Source organism: Ursus maritimus, unplaced genomic scaffold, assembly GCF_017311325.1.
Source record: "Ursus maritimus isolate PB19 unplaced genomic scaffold, ASM1731132v1 scaffold_7, whole genome shotgun sequence".
Classification (NCBI taxonomy): domain Eukaryota; kingdom Metazoa; phylum Chordata; class Mammalia; order Carnivora; family Ursidae; genus Ursus; species Ursus maritimus.
Window position 1 is genome coordinate 29,830,610 of NW_024426885.1, and position 19,729 is coordinate 29,850,338.

Below are 19,729 nucleotides of genomic sequence, written 5' to 3' on the forward strand. Positions count from 1 at the left end.
CTGCTCCCCCTCTTGAGACCCAGGCTCTCTGTGTGAGAAGGAGACGTGCCCTGAACTCAGACAGTTGATCCTGGGGTTCTGGATGATTTTCATCTTTATTCAGCTTTTTGTTATTTTTAAGATTGATTGATTTATTTTAGAGAGAGAGTGAGCACACGAGTTGGGGGAGGGGCAGAGGGACAGAATCCTCAAGCAGACTCCCCACTGAGCATGGAGCTCAACATGGGGCTCGATCCCACGACCCGTGAGATCATGACCTGAGCCAAAACCAAGAGTCAGATGCTCGACCAACTAAGCCACCCAGGTGCCCCCAGCTTTTTGTCCTAACAAAGGTTAGGGAGGTGATTTACTCCCCAGGACATGTGACAGTGTCTGGGACATTCTTGGTTGTTACAAATGGGAGATGAGTGCGACTGCCGTCTAGTGGGTAGAGGCCAGGGACGCTGCTAAATGTCCTATCCTGCATAGGACAGCCCCCCAGCAAGGAATGATCCAGGCCCAGACACCAGTTGAGGAACGCGGCCAGGCCTTCTGGTGCCCCTCCCCGAGCTCACGGGAGCGATAATAATGGTAATAGACGCCCCGTTTATCAGGTGCCTTCCATGTGCCAGGAACTGTGCTAAGCGCTTTACGTCCATTGTCTCGGAACCCCGGGCGTCCAGTGGGGCAACCCCAAGGGAGCTCTGGAGGTTTCCATTTTTATAGGATCGATAGAATAATGATGAGTTAGAGAGCCTGAGGTCTCTTTTCCTCCAGCTCTTAGGGCCCTGCTCAGCCCACCCTGGCCAACTGGCCAGGCTCTTAATCAGCCTCATTACTGCGCTGATGGGGACAACCCCCCTCCCACCTCCCCAGAACAGGCAGCTCACCGGCTGCCCCAGGCTGCCTCGTTCCTGCAGCTGATGGGGGGGGGGGGGCAGTGAGAGGCCAAGGAGCAGGGCCAGGCCAGTGGGCAGAGGGGCACTTCCAGAAACAATAACTGTCCCTTCCCAACCCTTTCCACGTGGGCCCTGAGATTTAGACAGGCTGCTAGAATCTTTAAGGGACAAAACCATCTGTGATGGATACTCTTAAAATCAAAAGGTTGCTCTCCACGCCGCTTCTTCTATTTCAAAGGAAGTCCCACACCTGGAACCCTTTGCCGGGTCCACCAAGGCTGTGTCAGCACTTTGAGGTCCAAGCTGGGCTCTCCTGGGCTTAAGGTCTCCCCGTGAACCGGGGACAGGTGTATCTGATCCTGCAAACCCCCAAAGCAAGAGTCTCCAAAAAAATCGAAAGACTTCCAAGAAAAAAACACAAGCTAACAGCGGAAACACAGCTAGAAGCCACCTCTGCTGCCTTCACGGGACTGAGCGCGTGAGCAAGGCCAGGACAGACGTTGGGGACCTGTTTCGCGCCCAGTGCTTGCCAAGCATTTTACATGCGGTGCCCACGGCCTGAGCCACTATCCCCACGTTACTGATGGAGAGAGACCTAAGAGGTTGATAACTTGCCTAAGATCACACAGCTAGGCGGCAGAGAAGCCTGGATCAAACGCACAGCACTTTCCAGGGGCCCCACCCCCCACTTCTGACTCTCTTACAGAGGAGGAAGGGCATAGCATCTTGAGAAAGAAGCCCCAGCTACCGCCCCATCATTAGCTGTGACCACGGGGGATTCCCCCCTCCCTCCTGCAGGACACAATCCCCTTCCCTGTAAAATGGGAATGCTAATGTCTGTCCTGCCTCAAGTGCCTGATGGGAGGGCTGAGTGTGACCCTGACCAGGGAACAGCCAGGTGCTTCGCTGGTGTGAATTGGACTGTCCCTCTCACTTCCTTGTCCTCCTACAAGCAATCGTTGTGGTCGTGGGTGCAGCCACCACAGTTCCCTTCCAGGGAAGGTGAGAAAGGAGGTGTTCGGTCGGTGTCTCTTCTCTTGGATTGCACCCACACACAGAGTGTCACCCCACACACACAGACCTCTGTCTGCTGACCTGCACCCTCTCCCCTGCCAGGACATTGCCTCGCCCAAGTTCTCCATGCCGTCCCCTGTCCGCACAGTCATCGCCGCCGACTTTGACAATGACCAGGAGCTGGAGATCTTCTTCAACAACTTTGCCCACCGCAGCTCCTCAGCCAACCGGCTCTTCCGGTAGGTGCTTTAGGCTGGCCAGTGGCCTCTCACTCTCGCGGGCTGGGAGTCGGGGAGGAAGGTGTAGGACTCAGAGGGGAGTTCCCAGGACTGAGGTGCAGGAAGGTCCCCTGATGAACGAACAGAGAGGAGGGAAGGAGGGATTGAGCAAGAGGCTGTGGAATGGAGGGCAGATCTTGGGCAGGAAGCCGGCCTCCTGCTGTTGCGGGGGAAATGGGCAGAGGGACATGGTCCAAAGTGTGCCCAGAAGCCAAGCTCTACAGGAGAGAAATCCACACTACCACAAAAAGGAGTTACAGAGTCAAATCTGCTTGGGTGCGCCTGGGGTAAGCAAACAGGCAGGTTTACTGGTTGCGGGACTTCTCAGAGCCTTAACATGACCATGAGTGTTTTTACTTTCTGAAAGGTAGATGCAGTATTCCAAATAGATTAGACCACAGGACACCTCTTTCAAAGATTTTCCTCTTGGGACTGGTGCTCTGCAAAACATCCCTTGGGAAATGCTGGATAAGACGATTAATAGTAGACAAGGAAAAGGGAGTGACAGATGGAAGGAATCTGCAAGCCTCTTTATCTGGGGAGGAAAGGTTGGATGTTCGGAGGCAATACTTCTCTAAGAGGGGCCGGGGACCATCGGCATCAGAATCACCCCAAGTGCTTATTTAAAGTACAGAAGCCCACCCAGTTCTCCTGAATCAGCATTTCCAGGGGCGAGGCCAGGAATCTCTATTTTTAACAAGCGCACTGGGCATCAGGGGATTCTTGTCACTCTAGAGCTTGAGAACTGCTATTGGGGAACCTCAGGACCCATGTGGCCTGAGACAACACTGTTCCTGGCCTAGAACATGGTACTGGGGCTCACGAGCCAGTGGGGAGAGGAGGCAGGTGGAGCAGGGGGCCTTGGATTCAGGAAATGGGCCGGATCACCTCAGCTCCCCGGGGCCTGCAACCCCTACCCTGGGGTGGGGGGGCAACTATTAATAAAAGGCAAGAGCTGTGACTAAGCATGTTTTAAAATATAATTATTAACAAAGCATCAATCCTGACTGGATGTAATCACCCCCCGAAGGCACTAGATTTACTAATTAGGTGCCTTGCAAAAAGCTTATTCACAACTTCCAGATTAATTGCGAAAGATCAATTGCTCGTTAACAGAGACACTGCTTTCCTTCTCTGGCTAATAAAGTGTCACTCGCCAGGGCCCCTGAGCACGAGGGAGTCTAGTGCTCTCGTCGCTCTGGCCGTAGAACCCAGGCACTTCCCCTGTCCGCCTGCCCACCTGGCTCTGTCACACCCCCCAGTCTCCCTCTGGCCACCCCAAGGGCGGGCTGGCCTGGGGCTGCCATGGACGAGGACAGGGTCACCCCGTAGTGGCCCCACGCCACAGCAGTGAGAGCCACTTCCGAGGTACGCGGCTGTGCTCCAAGTCCCAGCGGCAGATGGCTGGGTCCCGAGCACGCAGCCCAGAGTGCGAGAGGCTACAGCGGGGGCTGCCGTTCCGCGGGCAGCTCTGCAAGTTTGGCCCCAACCTGTCGCTGTCGCTGAATGGAACATGGGAGTCTCCTTGTAGGAGATACTGGGGACTCAAAGCCTCCGTGTGCTTGAGCCCGAGATCTTTCAATAAAGAGCAGGGTAACCAGGGAATTCATCACCCAAACCAGATGCTTAGAGAGTGTAAGGGGTCCTGTTAATGGCAGGACAGCAGGCAAACAGGGACTCTCCAAGGCCAGCCAGGATACGGATGGTCACACTGCTGACATTGAAACATGCCTCTGATCTGTGCTGTCTCTTCACCCCTATGCTGCTCCCCGTCTCTGGCTCTGAAGGGGATTGTGTCCCCGGCTAGTCCTGCAGAGCAAGGGGTTGAAACTGCAAATCTGGCCACACCCCTCTTCCACTTGAAACCTTTCGGAAGCCGACTGCCCCCCCCCCACACACACACACCCGCTTTGCCCCCAGCCTCATCGCCCTCCCCATCCCCATTTACAGCTGAGCTCCAGACACCACCAGCTTTATTGGGTTCTGAGCTGCACCGGGCCTGGACCCTCAGACTGCCCAACCCCTCTGCCCCTTGCTCCTCCCTCTTCCTCTGAGGGACCACACTCATCGTTCTGGTCCCAGCTTAGTTGACCCTTCCTCCAGGAAGCCCGGGTGGGCTTGCCCAGCTCCGCCCTCCCCTCGGCCCCTCTGCTGTTGGCCTTTGGCGCTGTGCGTGAGACTCCCTGCTGTCACGGCCCCTGGCTCCGTCCTTCCTGACGCACACCACAGCTGCAGGCCCCCACGCGGCGGACGGCGCGCGGAAATCCCTGCAGAAGAATGTGTTCGGCAAATACATCGATGCGGTGAAACTGCTGGGGTTACCTTTAGGAACCCTTCACGGCATTGTCGCCTGAACTGAGCAATGTCTCTGCCCAGCTGTGGCAGAGTCCGCAGGACACAGGGGGTCAAAGGGACGTGGTTGTTGGCGGGCTGAGGCACGCGTACCTCTACCAGTTACGCACACGCCCGCGTGCAACCGGGCACGCCACCCTCCACCCAGACCACACACGTGGGTGTGCTCGGCACAGATGCCCCAGGCGGACAGAGGGTTCTCCCAGGGCCGCTGCTCGGCTCTGCACACCCCCTGCATTTCCGTTCGCTCTCTGCCCTTCAGCCCCCCAGGCTCCAGCTCAGGGGACCCCTGCCCCATCCTGAAGTCACTGGCCACATCTCAGCCCGCAGGTGACTCTCTGTGACTCGGGCAGACAAGAGCCGCCCGCGGTGTCGCCGGGCGAGTGATCAGACCCCTCCCAGCCCCCTGGCTGCCCCAGCATTGCTCCACACATCCAGGCCAGAGCACCCAAGGCCGTGAGAATGTAATGAGTGAGGAAAATCGGAGGAAAGCTCACCACCTTCATCAGCATTCAGCTCAGTGTGGGGAAAGAGCAGGACATTCACAGTGGGCTTTTCTGAAGCAGATTACCGTGATTCAGAGCTTAAAATAGAGCCCCTGCAGCCCAAAGGGACCCCTTTCTGCCCTCTTGGCCACTGGATTTCATCCACGCCACCCACAGACACGTGCTCGGAGCTTCCTGCGAGCCATGCACTGTGCTGGTGCTGTGGGAAATGTGAGAATGAGGAACGCGTGAGAGCTCCCAGTCTAACTGGGGCGACAGACGCATTCATTCAGATTTAACACAAGGCGGAAAGTGATCAAGGCCGAGCAGGAGAGCGCCGCTTCCAGCACGACGATCAGGGAGGGCTTAGCGGAAGCGGCATCTGACTGGTTCGAATCCTGGGTACACCCAGAGCTCAGAAGCCCAGGGCCACTTGAAGGAAAGGGAAGGTCAGTTGAAGGTAGCTGCGTCCCTGCCCCTTCTCCATCCATCAACTGCCCTTCCCCGGGCTGTCTATAATTCATCCATTAGAGAAAGAAAAATCAATATTTACCAACGTAAATTAAAACCCAGGAAGGGAACAGGCAGGGTATAGGCAGGCTCTGTGAGCAGAGAGTAGCTCCGCAGGCGTCCAGGTGGTGGCCGGTGCACGGTGGGGCTGGGGGCTGCTCCGGGGACAGAGCCTGGAGTGAGTGGGCCTCTGGGTTCAGGGGGCCCGCAGGTGCCTCGCCAGCATGTTACTCATCTCTGAATGACCTGTCTCTTCTCCTGCAGCGTTGTCCGCAGGGAACATGGTGACCCCCTCATCGAGGAGCTCAATCCTGGTGACGCCTTGGAGCCTGAGGGCCGGGGCACAGGTGAGGGCACCTGGGGGCTCAGGCCCACACTCCTCTGTCTCAGCTCCACCCACGCACGGGATGAGGGCAAGAGGGGGATGGGGCAGCTAGCCCCACTGAGCAGGACCCCTCCTTCCCTGCCATGCTGGAGGCTGACACCCTAAGGCAGGGTGAGCCCCCAGGAGCCCCAGGCTGGAAGCAGAGGAGACGATGACCATTTCTCCAGCGTCGGGGCAGGGGCAGGGCTCTGGAAATCCGTGGGTGGTAGCTGCTCTGGTGGCGGGAGGGGACGGAAAAGAGAGGCTGCAGGTCCTGCAGTCCGAGCCCTCCCCTCTTGGCATTCAGCCTGGTGGCAGAGAAAGAGCACTGGATCCGGAGTCCCAAGCCCCGGTCCTGCCGTGCCTCACCTGTGGTCTTGGAAGAGGCGCTTGATCTACTGGGTCTAGTTCTGCCCATGCACAGAAGGGGTAATGACATCTGCCCTCCTCACCTGTGTTGTAGTGAGGACCGAAAGGAGACCATGAATGTGCGAACACGACACATTGACAAAAACTGCAAAGACAAAGGGCGTATATAATAGAAAGATCAGGAAGAAGTCCTCATGGTCTAAGCGATTTGCACCCATTCTCAGTGCAGAAGTTCAGGGAAAGGAAAGGCAACCCCCCTTCATGATTTCCTGGCATGAGCAGGCTGTGGGAAAGCGGAGGAGAGGGGCTTCCCGGCTGGCTTCCTGCCCTAGCGTTGTGCTCTCGGCCTCCCCCCTCCCCGGGGGCACGTGCACCACGACGCGGCCATGGTCGGGAGCCCCTCTCCCTGTCGGGTCTCCTGGCTGATGGCCAGAGTGAAATCTGCGTTGTTGCAGGGGGTGTGGTGACAGACTTCGACGGAGACGGGATGCTGGACCTCATCTTGTCCCACGGGGAGTCCATGGCTCAGCCGCTGTCTGTCTTCCGGGGGAACCAGGTGTGCATGGACCCCGGGACCCGTGGAGCCTGGCCCCGTGTGCTCCCCTGGGTCTAAGGTGGACGAGGGCAGAGGCGCCGGGATGCTTGCTTGCCCAGCGTGGTGGGAAATGGAAACCCAGGGAATAGACTGCAGCCGCTCAGTAAGACTCCAAGAAGGGCTGCCGGTGGGAGAGGCCCCTCTGCCTGCCCCAGACACTGCTCCCAAAACTGTTTTTCCGGAGTCTATGGGCTTTTCCCTCATTTTCCCAGGGCCTGTCTTTCCAAACTTCAGCCAGTCTGCCTCGTTCGCCTTCTTCCTCTCTTCCTTCTCTTCCTCTTCCTCCCTCCCTGCCCTTCCTGCAACTCACCTGCCTTCCTCCCTCCCTGCAGGGGTTCAGCAACAACTGGCTGCGAGTGGTGCCTCGGACCCAGTTCGGGGCCTTCGCCAGGGGAGCTAAGGTCGTGCTGTACACCAAGAAGAGCGGGGCCCACCTGAGGATTATCGACGGGGGCTCGGGCTACCTGTGTGAGATGGAGCCCGTGGCACACTTCGGCTTAGGTGAGTCGGGGCCGGGGGCAGGGGGCAATGAGCTGTTGCACCCGGACGGTGGGTTCCTGAAAATGCGGCCTGACGCACGCTCCGTAACAGACGACTCGCAGCCCCAGCAGCTGCCGGGTGCACGGTACTTCCAGGTCTGGTGACGGCCATGGCAGACACCAGCCACGCGCGCAACCCTGCTCCGAAATGAACCTGAGCCCCAGTGGGAGGTTTCCATGCCCCGCCCCTCGCAGGGGCCCTTGCCGCTGTCCTCCGCTGAATTCATTCACCTGGGGGTCAGAGGACTTAATCCTCCTCGTGTCCAAGACCAGGGCCCTGCTCCAACATTGGCCTGTACCGGACTTGCCCAAACCAGCTCTTTTCCTGGCCTCTTGGAGCCAGCTTGGTGACTAGAGCCTCGCCAAACCCCTGGTGACTTCCCTGAGCTAAAAGGCTTAGAGAAGCCGCACGTTCTCCAGGGCCGTGCGTTCACCCTCAGGGGTGAAAACTGGTTCCCGTGTGGAGGAGGAGAAGCAAGAAAATCGTACTCTCTGTTTATATGTATAAAGGCACAGATATACGGACAGCACTTAAGCAGCTGTCCAGTGTATCTGTAGTGTGCAGGAGCTGTCACCACACACCTATCAGAACAGCTAAAAACAAGACAGTGATAACACCAGATGCGGGCGAGGATGCGGAGAAACTCGCACTCCGCCCCCCCCACCCAGCATCGTTGGTGGGACTGCAACATGGTACGGCAACTCTGCACAGTCATTTGGCGGTTTCTTTAAAAAGAAAAAACCAAACACACAACTACTATAAGACCCAGCAATCGCACCCCGAGGTATTTATCCCCGATGAATGAAAACTTCTGTCCACATAAAAATCTATACAAGATTATTCACAGTAGCTTGATCGGCAGCAGCCCAGACTAGAAGCACCCGGGATGAGCCCCGTAGGAGATCACCGGGTCAGCAAACGTTGTCCGTCCACACCACGGAATATTACTCAGCAATAAAAAGGAGAGAACTATTGATACACGTAGCAACTTGAATAGCTCTCAAGGGCATCATGGGGCATCATGGGGAGTGGGGAAAAAAGGCCCATCTCATAAAGTCACATACTGTTGATTCCATTTATATAATATTCTCGAAATGATAAAATTACAGAGACAGAAAATAGAGCAGTGGTTGCCGGGGGTGGGTGTGACCATAAAGGGACAGCCTGAGGGAGCTCTGGGGTGGTGGAGCAGTCCTGTATCTTGATTGTGGTGGAGGTTGCACAAATCCACACGTGATAAAATGACATAAAACCACGCACGCACGCGCGCGCGCGTGCGCGCGCATGGCCCCGACGTCGCTCTCCCGGGTTTGGTATCGTGCTATAGGGACACCAGCTCTAACCATTGAGGGAAACTGGGGGAAAGGTACACAGGGCCTTTCTGTGCTATCTTTGCAACTTCCTGTGAATCTAGAATTATTTCAACATCAAATGTTTTTAAAGAAATGCATTGGGGAGGGAATTGGGGAGGGGAGTCTAAAAAGGCTCCTTGAGAGGAGGGGCAATCCTGGAAAAAGTGTGGAGGAGCCAAGAGTGCCTTTACTAAAGCACAATGGTTAAGAAAGCATTTGAGTCAAATACACCTGCACTCGAAGTCCGACGCCCTCCCCACGCGTCAGCACCTCATGGGAAGACGTAATATTAACGTTAGGCAATATGGTCTGAAGTTAATATACGTGTGTATGTTAATATTATACACACATCATACAGGCAAAGGAAACAATGGAAAGAAAATGCGGGAAGTAGGAACAGTGATTCCGAGTGGCTGCACTGACGTAGTAATTCTCAGTTGTTCCAGGTGGCACTTTGCTCCTATTACGTCATTTCATGCTCATGACCCCCTGTGAGATGGGCATTACTTATCCCCATTCTACGGATGGGAAAACTGAAGATCGCAGCAGTGAAGGAACCCGCCACAGTCACGTGATACAGGGGTGGCAGAGCTGACACGCGTGTCCAGACCTGCCTAACTAGGTGATTTGTATTTGTTTCCGCACATTGTGTGTGTGTGTTCCAGCTTTTATAGGAACGCGTAATATTCACGCATCTGAAAAAGAAGCATAAATGTTTAGGGGACCTGGTTATATGAGCCTGTTCTCGGGCTGTTTCGCGCTGGATGGGTCGGCTGGCTGTTAAAGCATTTGTCACTGTGGCTCAGCTGGCCAAGTACAGGATGACTTTTGAAGACACGTCCTCCCTCACAAAACAGCAGTAGCCGACTGTCATTGAGCGCTCGGTGGGTGCCGGGCGACGGGCTCTGCACAAGATACCTCCCGCGGTTCTTACCACAGTGCGAGAAATCATAACCCCATTACACAGGTCAGAACTCTGAGGCCCAGGCTAAGTAACCTGCCCCGAATCCCACCTCCAGAAAGTAGACAGGGCTAGATTTGGACCCTGATTCCTTGGTCATGACTGACCACTGTAACCTGAGGGCTTGACCTCCCCTGGCTGCTCTGTGCAGAGCCAGCCAAGTCCTCCTGCTCTGCCTCTGTCTTCCTGGACATCCATGTCCCCTCAGTTACGAAGCGACCCATATGAGGCCATCCAATCACCAGGGTGACTGCCGTGGTGTCCTAGGTGGGATGTCTATCCAGGTGTCTGGCTGGACATCACCTCCCACCCCATTGTACAGGTAAGGAAATTGAGGCTCCACATAGCAACGTAAGGACGGACTGGAGCTGAGGTTCTCCTGCCTCACATCCCGTGGACGGCCTGTGCTATTTTAAGACATGTTTATGGGCCTCACTGGGTCTCCTCTCTGGCCAGAATCTGCCCCTGCCAAGATAACAGACGTGCTTTCCAATGGGCAGCCTCGGCCAGGTCATTTGGTGGGATTGCAGGGACCCGAGAGCCCCCGTGCCCCTCCACAGCCACCTGCCTCCCATACTCAGGGTTAGAGATGCTGCACCAGCTGGGGAGCCCCTCCTGGCTGCCAATCCTTGCTATCTGGCAGGGCCAGGGGATTTGTTCTGGCTCTGAACTCTGGCTCAAACTGCTCCACGGGTCCCCTTGTAGGCTCCTCTCCGTTGCCAGGATCCACTCCCAGAGAGACACTGAAGGAAGGCTGCTCTTGGGGACTGGTCCCTGTGGGTCAGCCCTGGGCCTGGCAGTGGGAGTCCTGGAGGCGGCTGAGCAGGCAGCAGGGCCAGGGGCAGGGACACAGCCAGGAGCAGGTGGGCTCCATCCCCACAGCTCCAAGACCCCCAATCCAGGAGGGTCTCCGTCATGGACCCAGCATAGCACAAGCCTTCCTGAATGACGGAGGGGCCAGCGATGGGGTGGGAAGAGAGGGAGCCAAGAGGGAAGGCCAGATAGAGGGAAGAGTTGAGGAAAGAGAGAGGTGGGGCACCCAGGCAGACAGACAGGGAGCTAGGGAAACCAAAAGACGCAGAGAGGATGTGGGAAAGAGACAGATGAGACAAAAAAGAAATACTCCCTGCCCTCCAGGCTCACGGTCCAGTGAAAAAGGCAGATGGACACAGGGATTCTAGGGCAAGGCAGATCTGGACGTCCTGTCACACTGGCCCAGGGGCTGTGCGAGGACTAGCACAGGAGAAATAGTTCTGCTTTCCCAAGGACATGGGCCTAGTCCGAGGTCTAGCTGGGTGGTAGGAATTTAGGAGGTATGGAGGGTGATGGAAGAGAGCATCCCAGGGGCTAGCCTGGCTTGAACAAACGCCCAAAGACGGGAGTGTTCGGTGTGCCCACACAACCGAGTCATCTGATAAGAGCAGAGCCTAGAGAGGGAGGCCAAAGCCAACCTGGGGGGTGGGGGGGCAGAGCCAAGAGCCAGGCTGGAGGGGGACAGGCAGATCAGACGGGGGTCTGCAGCCCCGCCGGGCAAGCCAAAGCCAGGCTATGCTGTGCCGGGGCAGGGCCCCCCGGGAGCCGCCGGCAGGGCTGGTGTCCTGCACCAGGAGCCCTGCGGGGAGACCCGTGCTTGCACACGTTCTTAGAAGGATTTAATGGTTTTCCTGATTGTAAGAACAGTGTATGTTGATTATAGGACAATTAGAAATCACAACATCATTAAAAAGAAAGGAAAAAGAACCCATAATCTCACCATTATCTTTTGAATATTAAGTGAAGAGTAAACATTTCTCCCTCCACCCAGTACCATCTGATTCATTTCGTCAGCACTGACTCACTGAGCACGAACTACGTGCCGAACACTGACGAGACACAGATCCTTGCCGCGGGTGATCTTACGTTCTAGCGGAAGTAGCAGAAACATATGATAATAAACATAATACCTGGGTAAATGTATAAAATGTTAGAAGATGTTAAGTGCTATGAAAAAAGGCAATGCAGAACAGGGTGAGGGGATCAGGAATGTGGAGGGGGTGGGGAGCAGTCTTCAGTACGGTGGTGGGGTGGCCCGCTCCCACATCCATGCTCCGTGATATGCTTTCATTACATGCAACAGGCCTGGGAGTATAGTCACAGATAAATACTCCTCGGGGGATTTTTTTCCAACAAATATACTCTTCCTATGGTTTCCAAACTTGCTTTTTCTCCCCCTCTCAACAATATAACGTGGACATCATGCCAAGCGCGTGCCCGTCCTTTGTTTCCCTTCAGTGCTGCTCGGTATTTCACCGTGGGAGGGCACTCGGCATTTATGGAGCAAGTCTCCTACTGATGGGCAGTTCGACGCTTTCTGGTTCTGAGCAGTTTGTGTTGTGGAGCTCGGGGTGAGAAGGCGTGAGTCCGGAACACGAATGCAAGAAAGGCCTGCCTTGTTGTTCCCAATGACTAAGCCACAGATGGGGACCCCCGGCTGTGCCGGGAGCAGGGGGGGTGATCTGGAGGGAAGACGACCCAAGGAAGCCTCCCTTCCAGCACTCACAGCACTCCCACTCACCCCAGCTGACCCTGATCCCTTCCTCCCTTTGTGACTTCGAGGCGAGGTGTGGCAAGGGTGCTGGACAGGGACACGGATGTGGTCGTGCGCGTGTGTCCCACAGCAGCCTGCCTCCTCGGCCCGCGTGTGTTCTGCTCATCTCTGCGCTGAGCCACGGTCAGGGACTAGCTTCTCCACCCCTCGTGTGTTCGACTCCCAAGGTCTGGGCTGCCTCGCACCACGCAATAAAAACTCAGGGACCTCACCGGATGGATGTTTCATTCTCTGGGGTTCGCAGAGGGCCCACTCAGCTTCACCCTGTAGAACCATCCCTCCCGGGGCAGCGTCAGCTACCACCCTACTCCCCACCCCGGCTCCGTGGAGCCCCTGGCCTCGTTCCACCCCGCCTCTGCACCCTGCCCTGGCCTTTCCCTGCTCCTTCTGGTGCAGATGGCCAGCTGGGCTCATCAACAAGCATTTCTGCTCACGGCCTTTGTGGAGGGCCCCACCGCACCCTGCTTGCTTGGAACCCACCTCCCAGCCTGCACGCACCCACCCTCCGTATCCCACACCCTGGCTCTCCAGTTCCCGCTCTGCAGAGGGCTGAGGCCGCTCAACCAAACCCAGAAAGTGAGAACAAGCACCCACAATCTAATGGCCCCTAGCAGCCCCCATAGGGGCTCACCCACTGGCCAGCCCACCCCAAGCGTTGAAGGCACCCCTGCCACACACACACCACTTTCCTTGCAGCTGATTGTGTGCGAGTGACAGAGCTGCCTCCGAGCCTGCTGTGCTCATTTAGGGAAGGCACATTCAGTGGCCCACATAAAAATTGCTTTATTAAAGTGCAAAAATATTCCACCAACTGTATTCCCACCATCTGTTTTGCTGGTGATTCTTCTGAAAAGCGCAATTCTCTGTGCCTCCTTGGCCTTTGTCCTTTAAAAGCTGCGGGAGGTGACTCCCTGCTGCTCTTGACCTCCCAGCTGTGCTGGTTAATGGGGCCTCCTCCGCTCACAGCCCCACTCCCTGACTCACAGCCCTGGCAGACAGACGGCTTCAACACTGCCCTTGCACAGTGCCTGGAAAGACCTAAGACATCTGGGGACTTGAGAGAGAACAGCCAAGCCTGGGGACAGGAGCCTGGGCTTCAGTCCTAGCTCAGTCACCTGCAACTCGCTTCACCCTGCCAATATCTACACCTGGAGAGTGGGGCTAGAACGCCCACCTCGCAGGGTAGTCAGAGGATTCAGATCAGCCTCACACACGAAGGCGCCAAAGCCCAGTCTCCTCCCGTTCCCCCCGCCGCCCGCCGCCTAATACATACTCACATGCTCTGCTTCCCCCTCTTCGAACTTCTCCCTGATCTTCAAATACACATGACCTTTTCATACCTCTGTACGGTGCCATGCCATCTGCCTGGGCTGCTCCTTCCTTCCCTTCTCTGCCTCACAAACTCCTACTACTCCTGCAGCACCCAGATCGGACGACTTGAACGCCTGCCTCTCCCACCAAGTGGCACCCATGCTACGGTGGCCTGTTCCCAGTTCATTACAATCACTGTGTTCATTGCCCCCATGGGATGCAGCTCCTACAGGCTGGGGCCTGGGTTCATCTCCTTGCTGCTAAATCCCAGATCCCCGCACGATGCTTGGCCAGTAGTGGGGCCAGGCATGGGGGTGAAGCGAGCAGATTACAGGCAAAGGCTTTGGGGTCAGATGTCGCTCGCTGGGCAACCACGAGCCATTGACATCACCTTCCCAGGTCTGAGCCCCTTTATCTCTAAAATGGAAATTTGGAATCTAGTACTTTCCCCATGGTGCTGCCAAGAAGACCCAGTGCTAACCCTGAGATCAGCTGGTACAGTTTGGGGTACTTACCCCCAGTGTTATTGCCGGCAAATGAAGGTGCTTTGGGAACTACAGGGTGCCCCCCATGTCTAAGAGATGGTGGAGGTGGGGATGCTAAGGGGACAATCGGCCGGGCCAGGGCTCACATTGCAAAGAAGGACGGTCCTCCCCAGGAGTGCTGGAGCTCTAGGCCACACGCCCATCTTACAGATGAAGAAAGTAAGGCCCCAGAGAGGGTGCCCAAGTCAGCAAAACAATCAGCAGCCGAGGAGGAAGTTCTACTGAGGCGTGTTCTCCTGGGCTTGCTCGTCTCATAGCCCTGGCCCCTCCCTGGGTGTGCAGGACGGGGGAAGCAGGACTCAGAACGACAGGCTGCAAACCCAGAATGTAAACGTGTGATTGTCTATGAATATTCGGTGACTCTTCGGAGTTATTTGTGGCACTGAAGTCAGGCTGGAAAATGTATTCGTGTAGCTGTTCTCTTGGCTTAGGTGAGAAACATGTGCTATCCTTTGTCTCTTTTTTTAATGGAAAAATGTTTACTTTTTATATATGCCACTTAATTTGGGCACCGTACAACCTACAAATGCCAGGTGTCTTTAACTTCAAGCGACTATTTCAAAACACAGAAAAAAACCTACAGCTGATACCCCCCAATCCCATGTCCACCCCCCTCCTCCAAAAGGAATTGTTACAGAAAGAGGGAGTAGGGGAAGAGAGGTTTATGAGAAATATTTTCTGGCTTCTGGGTCTGCTCCGGGAGCCTCTCCCAGGTGCCGCTGCCCCGCCGTGCCCACAGAGGCAGGGGCAGCTCACCTTTGACGCTTCTGAGCGTGGGAGCTGGTCCCCGCCCTCATTCACATAGAGCAGGGCAGCAGCAAGGCAAAGGGGAGGCCAGTGCAGGAAGGATCCAGGCGCTGGGCAAGGTGCAGCTTTCTCTGGGAGGCCCTGAGTAGCGTGCTAGGACCCCGGGAGGAAGGTGCCCCGGGGGATGCTCCGTGCCAGGCTGTCTCAGCCCCCGCCCCAGCCGGGGCCTCTGCACAGGGGAGTCTACACATGCGTTCCCCTTAAAGTCTGGTTGTGGCTGCCAACCCTTTCCTAAAATGCAGGAATCTCGTTTATACATGAAAATGTGTCACCGGCTACCCTCCGCCCCCATAGTAGCTATCCTGGTAAAATTCACTGGTGGACAACGAGGACCCAGAGCTGCTATAAATTCTGCAGCCTCTTCGGTTCCCCTTGTTTTTCTGAGTATCTGCATACATTAAGGGGAAAGGAGCACATACACGTGGGTGACGTGTTGTTGATTCAGCCCACGAGCGGTGCCTGAGGGTATGACTGGATTTGTGGGCCCCTGAGCACCGGGCCCACATCTGTCATCCCTGGTGGGTGATAACCAGGGGCTGCACCCTCTCTCCTACCTGGGCTGAGCACTGCCCTCTTTCCCAGGTGACCGATTAGGACAAGAGCCTCTCCCTACAGGTGAGGCCCAGCCCCCTCCTCCTGCCCACCCCAGTTCATCACCATTAGCCTGTCCTTGCTGCAGTGATAGCCCGGATGCCTTAAGCAGGGGGCTGGGGCCCGCTCTGACACCGCCTAAACCCCCGACAGATCTTTCCAAGCTGCTTTCCACCCCTCAGGTGACACGTTGCTTTAAGGATGTGTGCGGATGGATTCTCTGTGAATATTCTCTGGGCCTCACCATGAGCTTCTGTAAACATCGTGGCTTTGTAGAAGGGTGCTTCTCCTGGGCCTTCCGCCATCCCGTTCTTCATCACCTCAGCTTTTATTTGGAGCTCAGCTCAAGTGCCTTCTTCCCAAGAGCCTGTCCCCGATCACCCTGACGAGAAAGGGCCCCCAAACAACCCCCAGTTCCTCTTTACCCTCTTGCTCTACTTTTGTTTTCTTCACAGAGCTTGTCAATATCTGACATTATTTTTCTGTTCCTTTTCTTACCTGTCTATCCCCACCAGAGTGGGGCCCCCCCAAGAGCAGGCACATTCCCAATGGCACAAGAAAGCATGGCCCCTGGCAGGCTATGACTATATATAAATATAAATACATAAATATAGTGACGTGCCCAAGATCACACAGCAAGTCGGCGGCAGAGCTGGAGTTTGGCCCCAGGTCCCCCAGATGCCCAGCCCTCACCATGTTCTTTCTGACATAGCAGGCAAGTGGTCCAGCCAAGATCTGAACCCAGGACTGCAAAGTCAACCTGCTTACCACCAGGCTTTACCTTCTCCCCTAAAACAGCTTCATGCTGATTGGCCTATCCACTGGAACATAAGTTCTAGAGCTGCGCCATGTGTGGCTTTGGAAATGTAAATTAATTAAAATTACATAGAATTTAAAATTCAGTTCTATGTTCTGTCCCACAGGGAAGGATGAAGCCAGCAGTGTGGAGGTGACGTGGCCAGACGGCAAGATGGCGAGCCGGGGTGTGGCCAGTGAGGAGATGAACTCGGTGCTGGAGATCCCCTACCCCCGGGATGAGGACAGACTTGAGGACCCAGCCCCCTTGGAGGTGAGCGAGGGTGTCCGGGCCTCAGAGCCAGAAAAGCAGGCCCCACCCACAGCGCCATGGGCTGCAGCTGGACTCCCTGGAATTTGCAGACTTTGCCCCTAGAATGGGGGAAATTTCGGCAGAGGGCAGGCTTCAGAGTGATCCCTCCACTTGCAGTTTAGGCCGGGCTTTGTAGTTGAAGAGGGGCAGGCTCTGTTAGGCGTCCCAGCTCAGGCACACGGATCCCACCACGGGAGCAGGACGAGCAAGCGTCCGAATGAATGTGCTCCCGTCCTTCCCCCAGCCCACTAGTCTCAGTGCAAGGGAAGGAGTCCTGGCAGGGAGGGGCTGCCCCCAGGCCCAGAGCGACGAGCACCCCTCATTCTGGGGTCAAGGTGACAGCCGCTCTGTGGCTGTGATTAGGACAGAAACCGAGGTGGGATCTTCTCCGCTCACTCATGTCTCTGCTTCTGCCCACCCTGCAGTGCGGCCAAGGATTCTCCCAGCAGGAAAATGGCCATTGCATGGGTGAGTTGCTCGAGGGTACCAGGGGAGGGGGAAGAGGCCAGACTCTCCCTGGGGAACATCAGCCTGAGCCCTGGCAAAGCTCAGATTGCAGACCAGAGGAGAAAGGGGGGGAGGGAAGTGCGCTGTTTGTCCCTGGGGCTCCAGATGCCCAGACAACTGCCATGTGACTCACCAAGGTGGGAGTGATGTTAGCGGCCAGCAGGCTGAGTCACTGCTGTTCTGGGAACTGAGAGTGCTTCCTGCCGTGAACACAGGGAGAGCGGGCATGGGGAGGAGACACAGAGCGCGTACAGCGCTCGCGGGGAGGCCTGGCTACGGGCGGCCACGGTGGCTACGTGCACGTGCGTCTTCCGTGGACAGCTGGCGGCTGCGGCTTGGCCAGCCGGTAGGGCAGCAGGCACAGGGGCTGGTGGACAAGGATAGGCATCGCCAGGGGCATTGGAGCAAACCAGGCTGTGGAGTGTGGTCACAGAACAGAAGGGACATTTTAGCCTCGTGCAGAACTGGGGGGCAGGTAGCTGCCACTCCGCTAGGATGGCAGCTCTGTGAGGGCCCGGGGAGCTTCGGAAAGTCCTCCAAGGCCTGGAGTGGCAGCCAGGAGGCCCAGCCTCTAAAAGACCCTCAGCCCAATACCTTCCATGACAGAGACCAGCAGGGAGGGCTCAGGTCAAGGACGCCTCCTGCCTCTAGACCCTCAGGCAGCACTCTTCCCGAGTCCACTGTGCACGTGCTCCCGCGTCCCAGGCCAGCGGGTTTGCTCCTGAGATTCACGAGTCGACAAGACAGACACCGCCCCTGCCCTCCCGGAGCTTAGAGCCAGTGGGAGAGGCACATGGGTAAACAGTGATGACCACGCGGTGCAAGCAGGGCTGGGGGGGGAGGGCGTGGGAGCCCAAAGGTGGGGCCTACACCAGCTAGGGAAGGTGCCCCCAGAGAAAACAAGGTCTAAGCTGAGACCTGGGGGTGATGGGGAGTTTGCCAGGCAGAGAGAGGGAAGAAAGTGTTCGGGTGGAAGGCGCCACGTGGGCAAAGGGCCACCAGTGAGAAAGTGGAGGATGACAGTTGTGAGGGTGGCCTGGGAGGAAAGGAGTCCCCTCCACTCTCCGTGTCCCCGCCCTGGCTACTCTACACAGACTGTGCGTGTAAACAGAAATTCCAGCGTCTGCATGAGCACCGGCGGGACCCTGTGAGGTCACTCTCTGGGCCACCTCGTCCTTCTCGTCACCCAGCGGATGTTTATGAGCCCATGCGGGGTGCCGGGGGAGCAGGCCAAGGACCTGCCCACAGCCGCGTTTGCTCGAGCGAGGGGAACCACAAACGTGTGACCTGGCAGCCAGATGAGATGGGCTAAGAACCCTTTAAGCAAGGTGTCTCTGGAGATTGTTCTAGATGAAGTGGTCAGGGAGAAGACCTTTGAGTCGAAACCTGAAGGACGAGAAGGTCCAGCCCCAGAAAGAGCTGAGGGAAGAGCAGGAGCAAAGAGCATGAGGCAGGAACAAGGCTTGGCATGTGAAAGGAATGGGAGGGAGGCTGGCGTCCCTGGAGACGGTGGCAGAGCCAGGCGCTAAGTCAGGGAGGGTCTCCAGGTGTCCGGGTTTTGTTCCTAGGGCCCTTTGCAGTTAAGCAGGAGGGTGGCATGTGTGATTCACATTTTCAGAAGATTAGCCTGGCTGCTGAATTGCAGATTAGATTGGAGGGAAGTGTGGAAGCCAGGGTGCCGGTCCGGAGGTGGCTGAGGACGTCCGGGCAACAGGTGGTGCAGGCTGGGATGGGCTGTGGCAGAGCAGGAGCCGGACCGACAGAGGGGTCCTATGGGGGCAGAACGGCAGGGTCTGTTGCAAAATTGCCTGCAGAGGTAAGGGAAAAGGAGGAACTAGGCATTGATCCTGTCTGTGCTCGAGCAGTGAGTGGGTGACAGTGGTGTGACGGACTTAGGCGAGATGCGGTCGGGGCGGAAGAAGTTTGAGGGCTGGGGGACTTAGAGTTCCATTTTGGGCCTACTGAGCGTGAGATGCATGTTAGATTCACAAGTCTGGAGCCCCAGGGACAGGTTGGGGCTGGAGATAGGAATCTGGAATCATCCATGTATGAAGGGACCACCTACTGAAAGTGTGGTAGCTAGAAGATCCAGGACCAAGCCTGACACCCCCAACATGTAGAGGTCAAGAAGAGAACGAACCAGCCAAAAGGACTAAAGTTGAGGAAGTTGAGGCCTGGAGAGAAGGACATGCCCGAGGTCACAGAGTAGGTGGGGCCACAGAGCCTGAGCAAGGACCCACTGCCCCACACCTCCCTGGTGAGTGACTCCCCTCACCTTTCAGACACCAATGAATGCATCCAGTTCCCCTTCGTGTGCCCTCGAGACAAGCCCGTGTGTGTCAACACGTACGGAAGTTATAGGTGCCGGACCAACAAGAGGTGCAGTCGGGGCTATGAGCCCAACGAGGACGGCACGGCCTGTGTGGGTGAGTAGGCCCCGCCACAGCCCAGGAGGACATGAGGGAGTTGTCTTCCACTGGGGAGCTCTGGGGAGGCCCCTGATCAAGGTCCCCATCCCCTGACTTCTCCTGGCTGGCTGCAGTCTCCTCAGACCCCCACTGGGTCTCCGAGGAAG

The 19,729-nt window shown here is 56.5% G+C and overlaps 1 protein-coding gene across 2 annotated transcripts in view; it reads left to right on the top strand.

Annotated features, from left to right (window-relative positions):
* The window catches only part of CRTAC1 (cartilage acidic protein 1), a 157,758-nt gene that overhangs the window by 116,240 nt on the left and 21,789 nt on the right, over positions 1-19,729 (top strand). For both annotated transcript variants that reach the window (XM_040624246.1, XM_040624245.1), the window contains exons 8-14: positions 1,995-2,131; positions 5,782-5,864; positions 6,706-6,806; positions 7,178-7,346; positions 16,463-16,608; positions 17,073-17,115; positions 19,437-19,580. In XM_040624246.1, the coding sequence (XP_040480180.1) occupies positions 1,995-2,131; positions 5,782-5,864; positions 6,706-6,806; positions 7,178-7,346; positions 16,463-16,608; positions 17,073-17,115; positions 19,437-19,580 (823 nt within the window). The remainder of the gene's footprint in view (positions 1-1,994; positions 2,132-5,781; positions 5,865-6,705; positions 6,807-7,177; positions 7,347-16,462; positions 16,609-17,072; positions 17,116-19,436; positions 19,581-19,729) is intronic.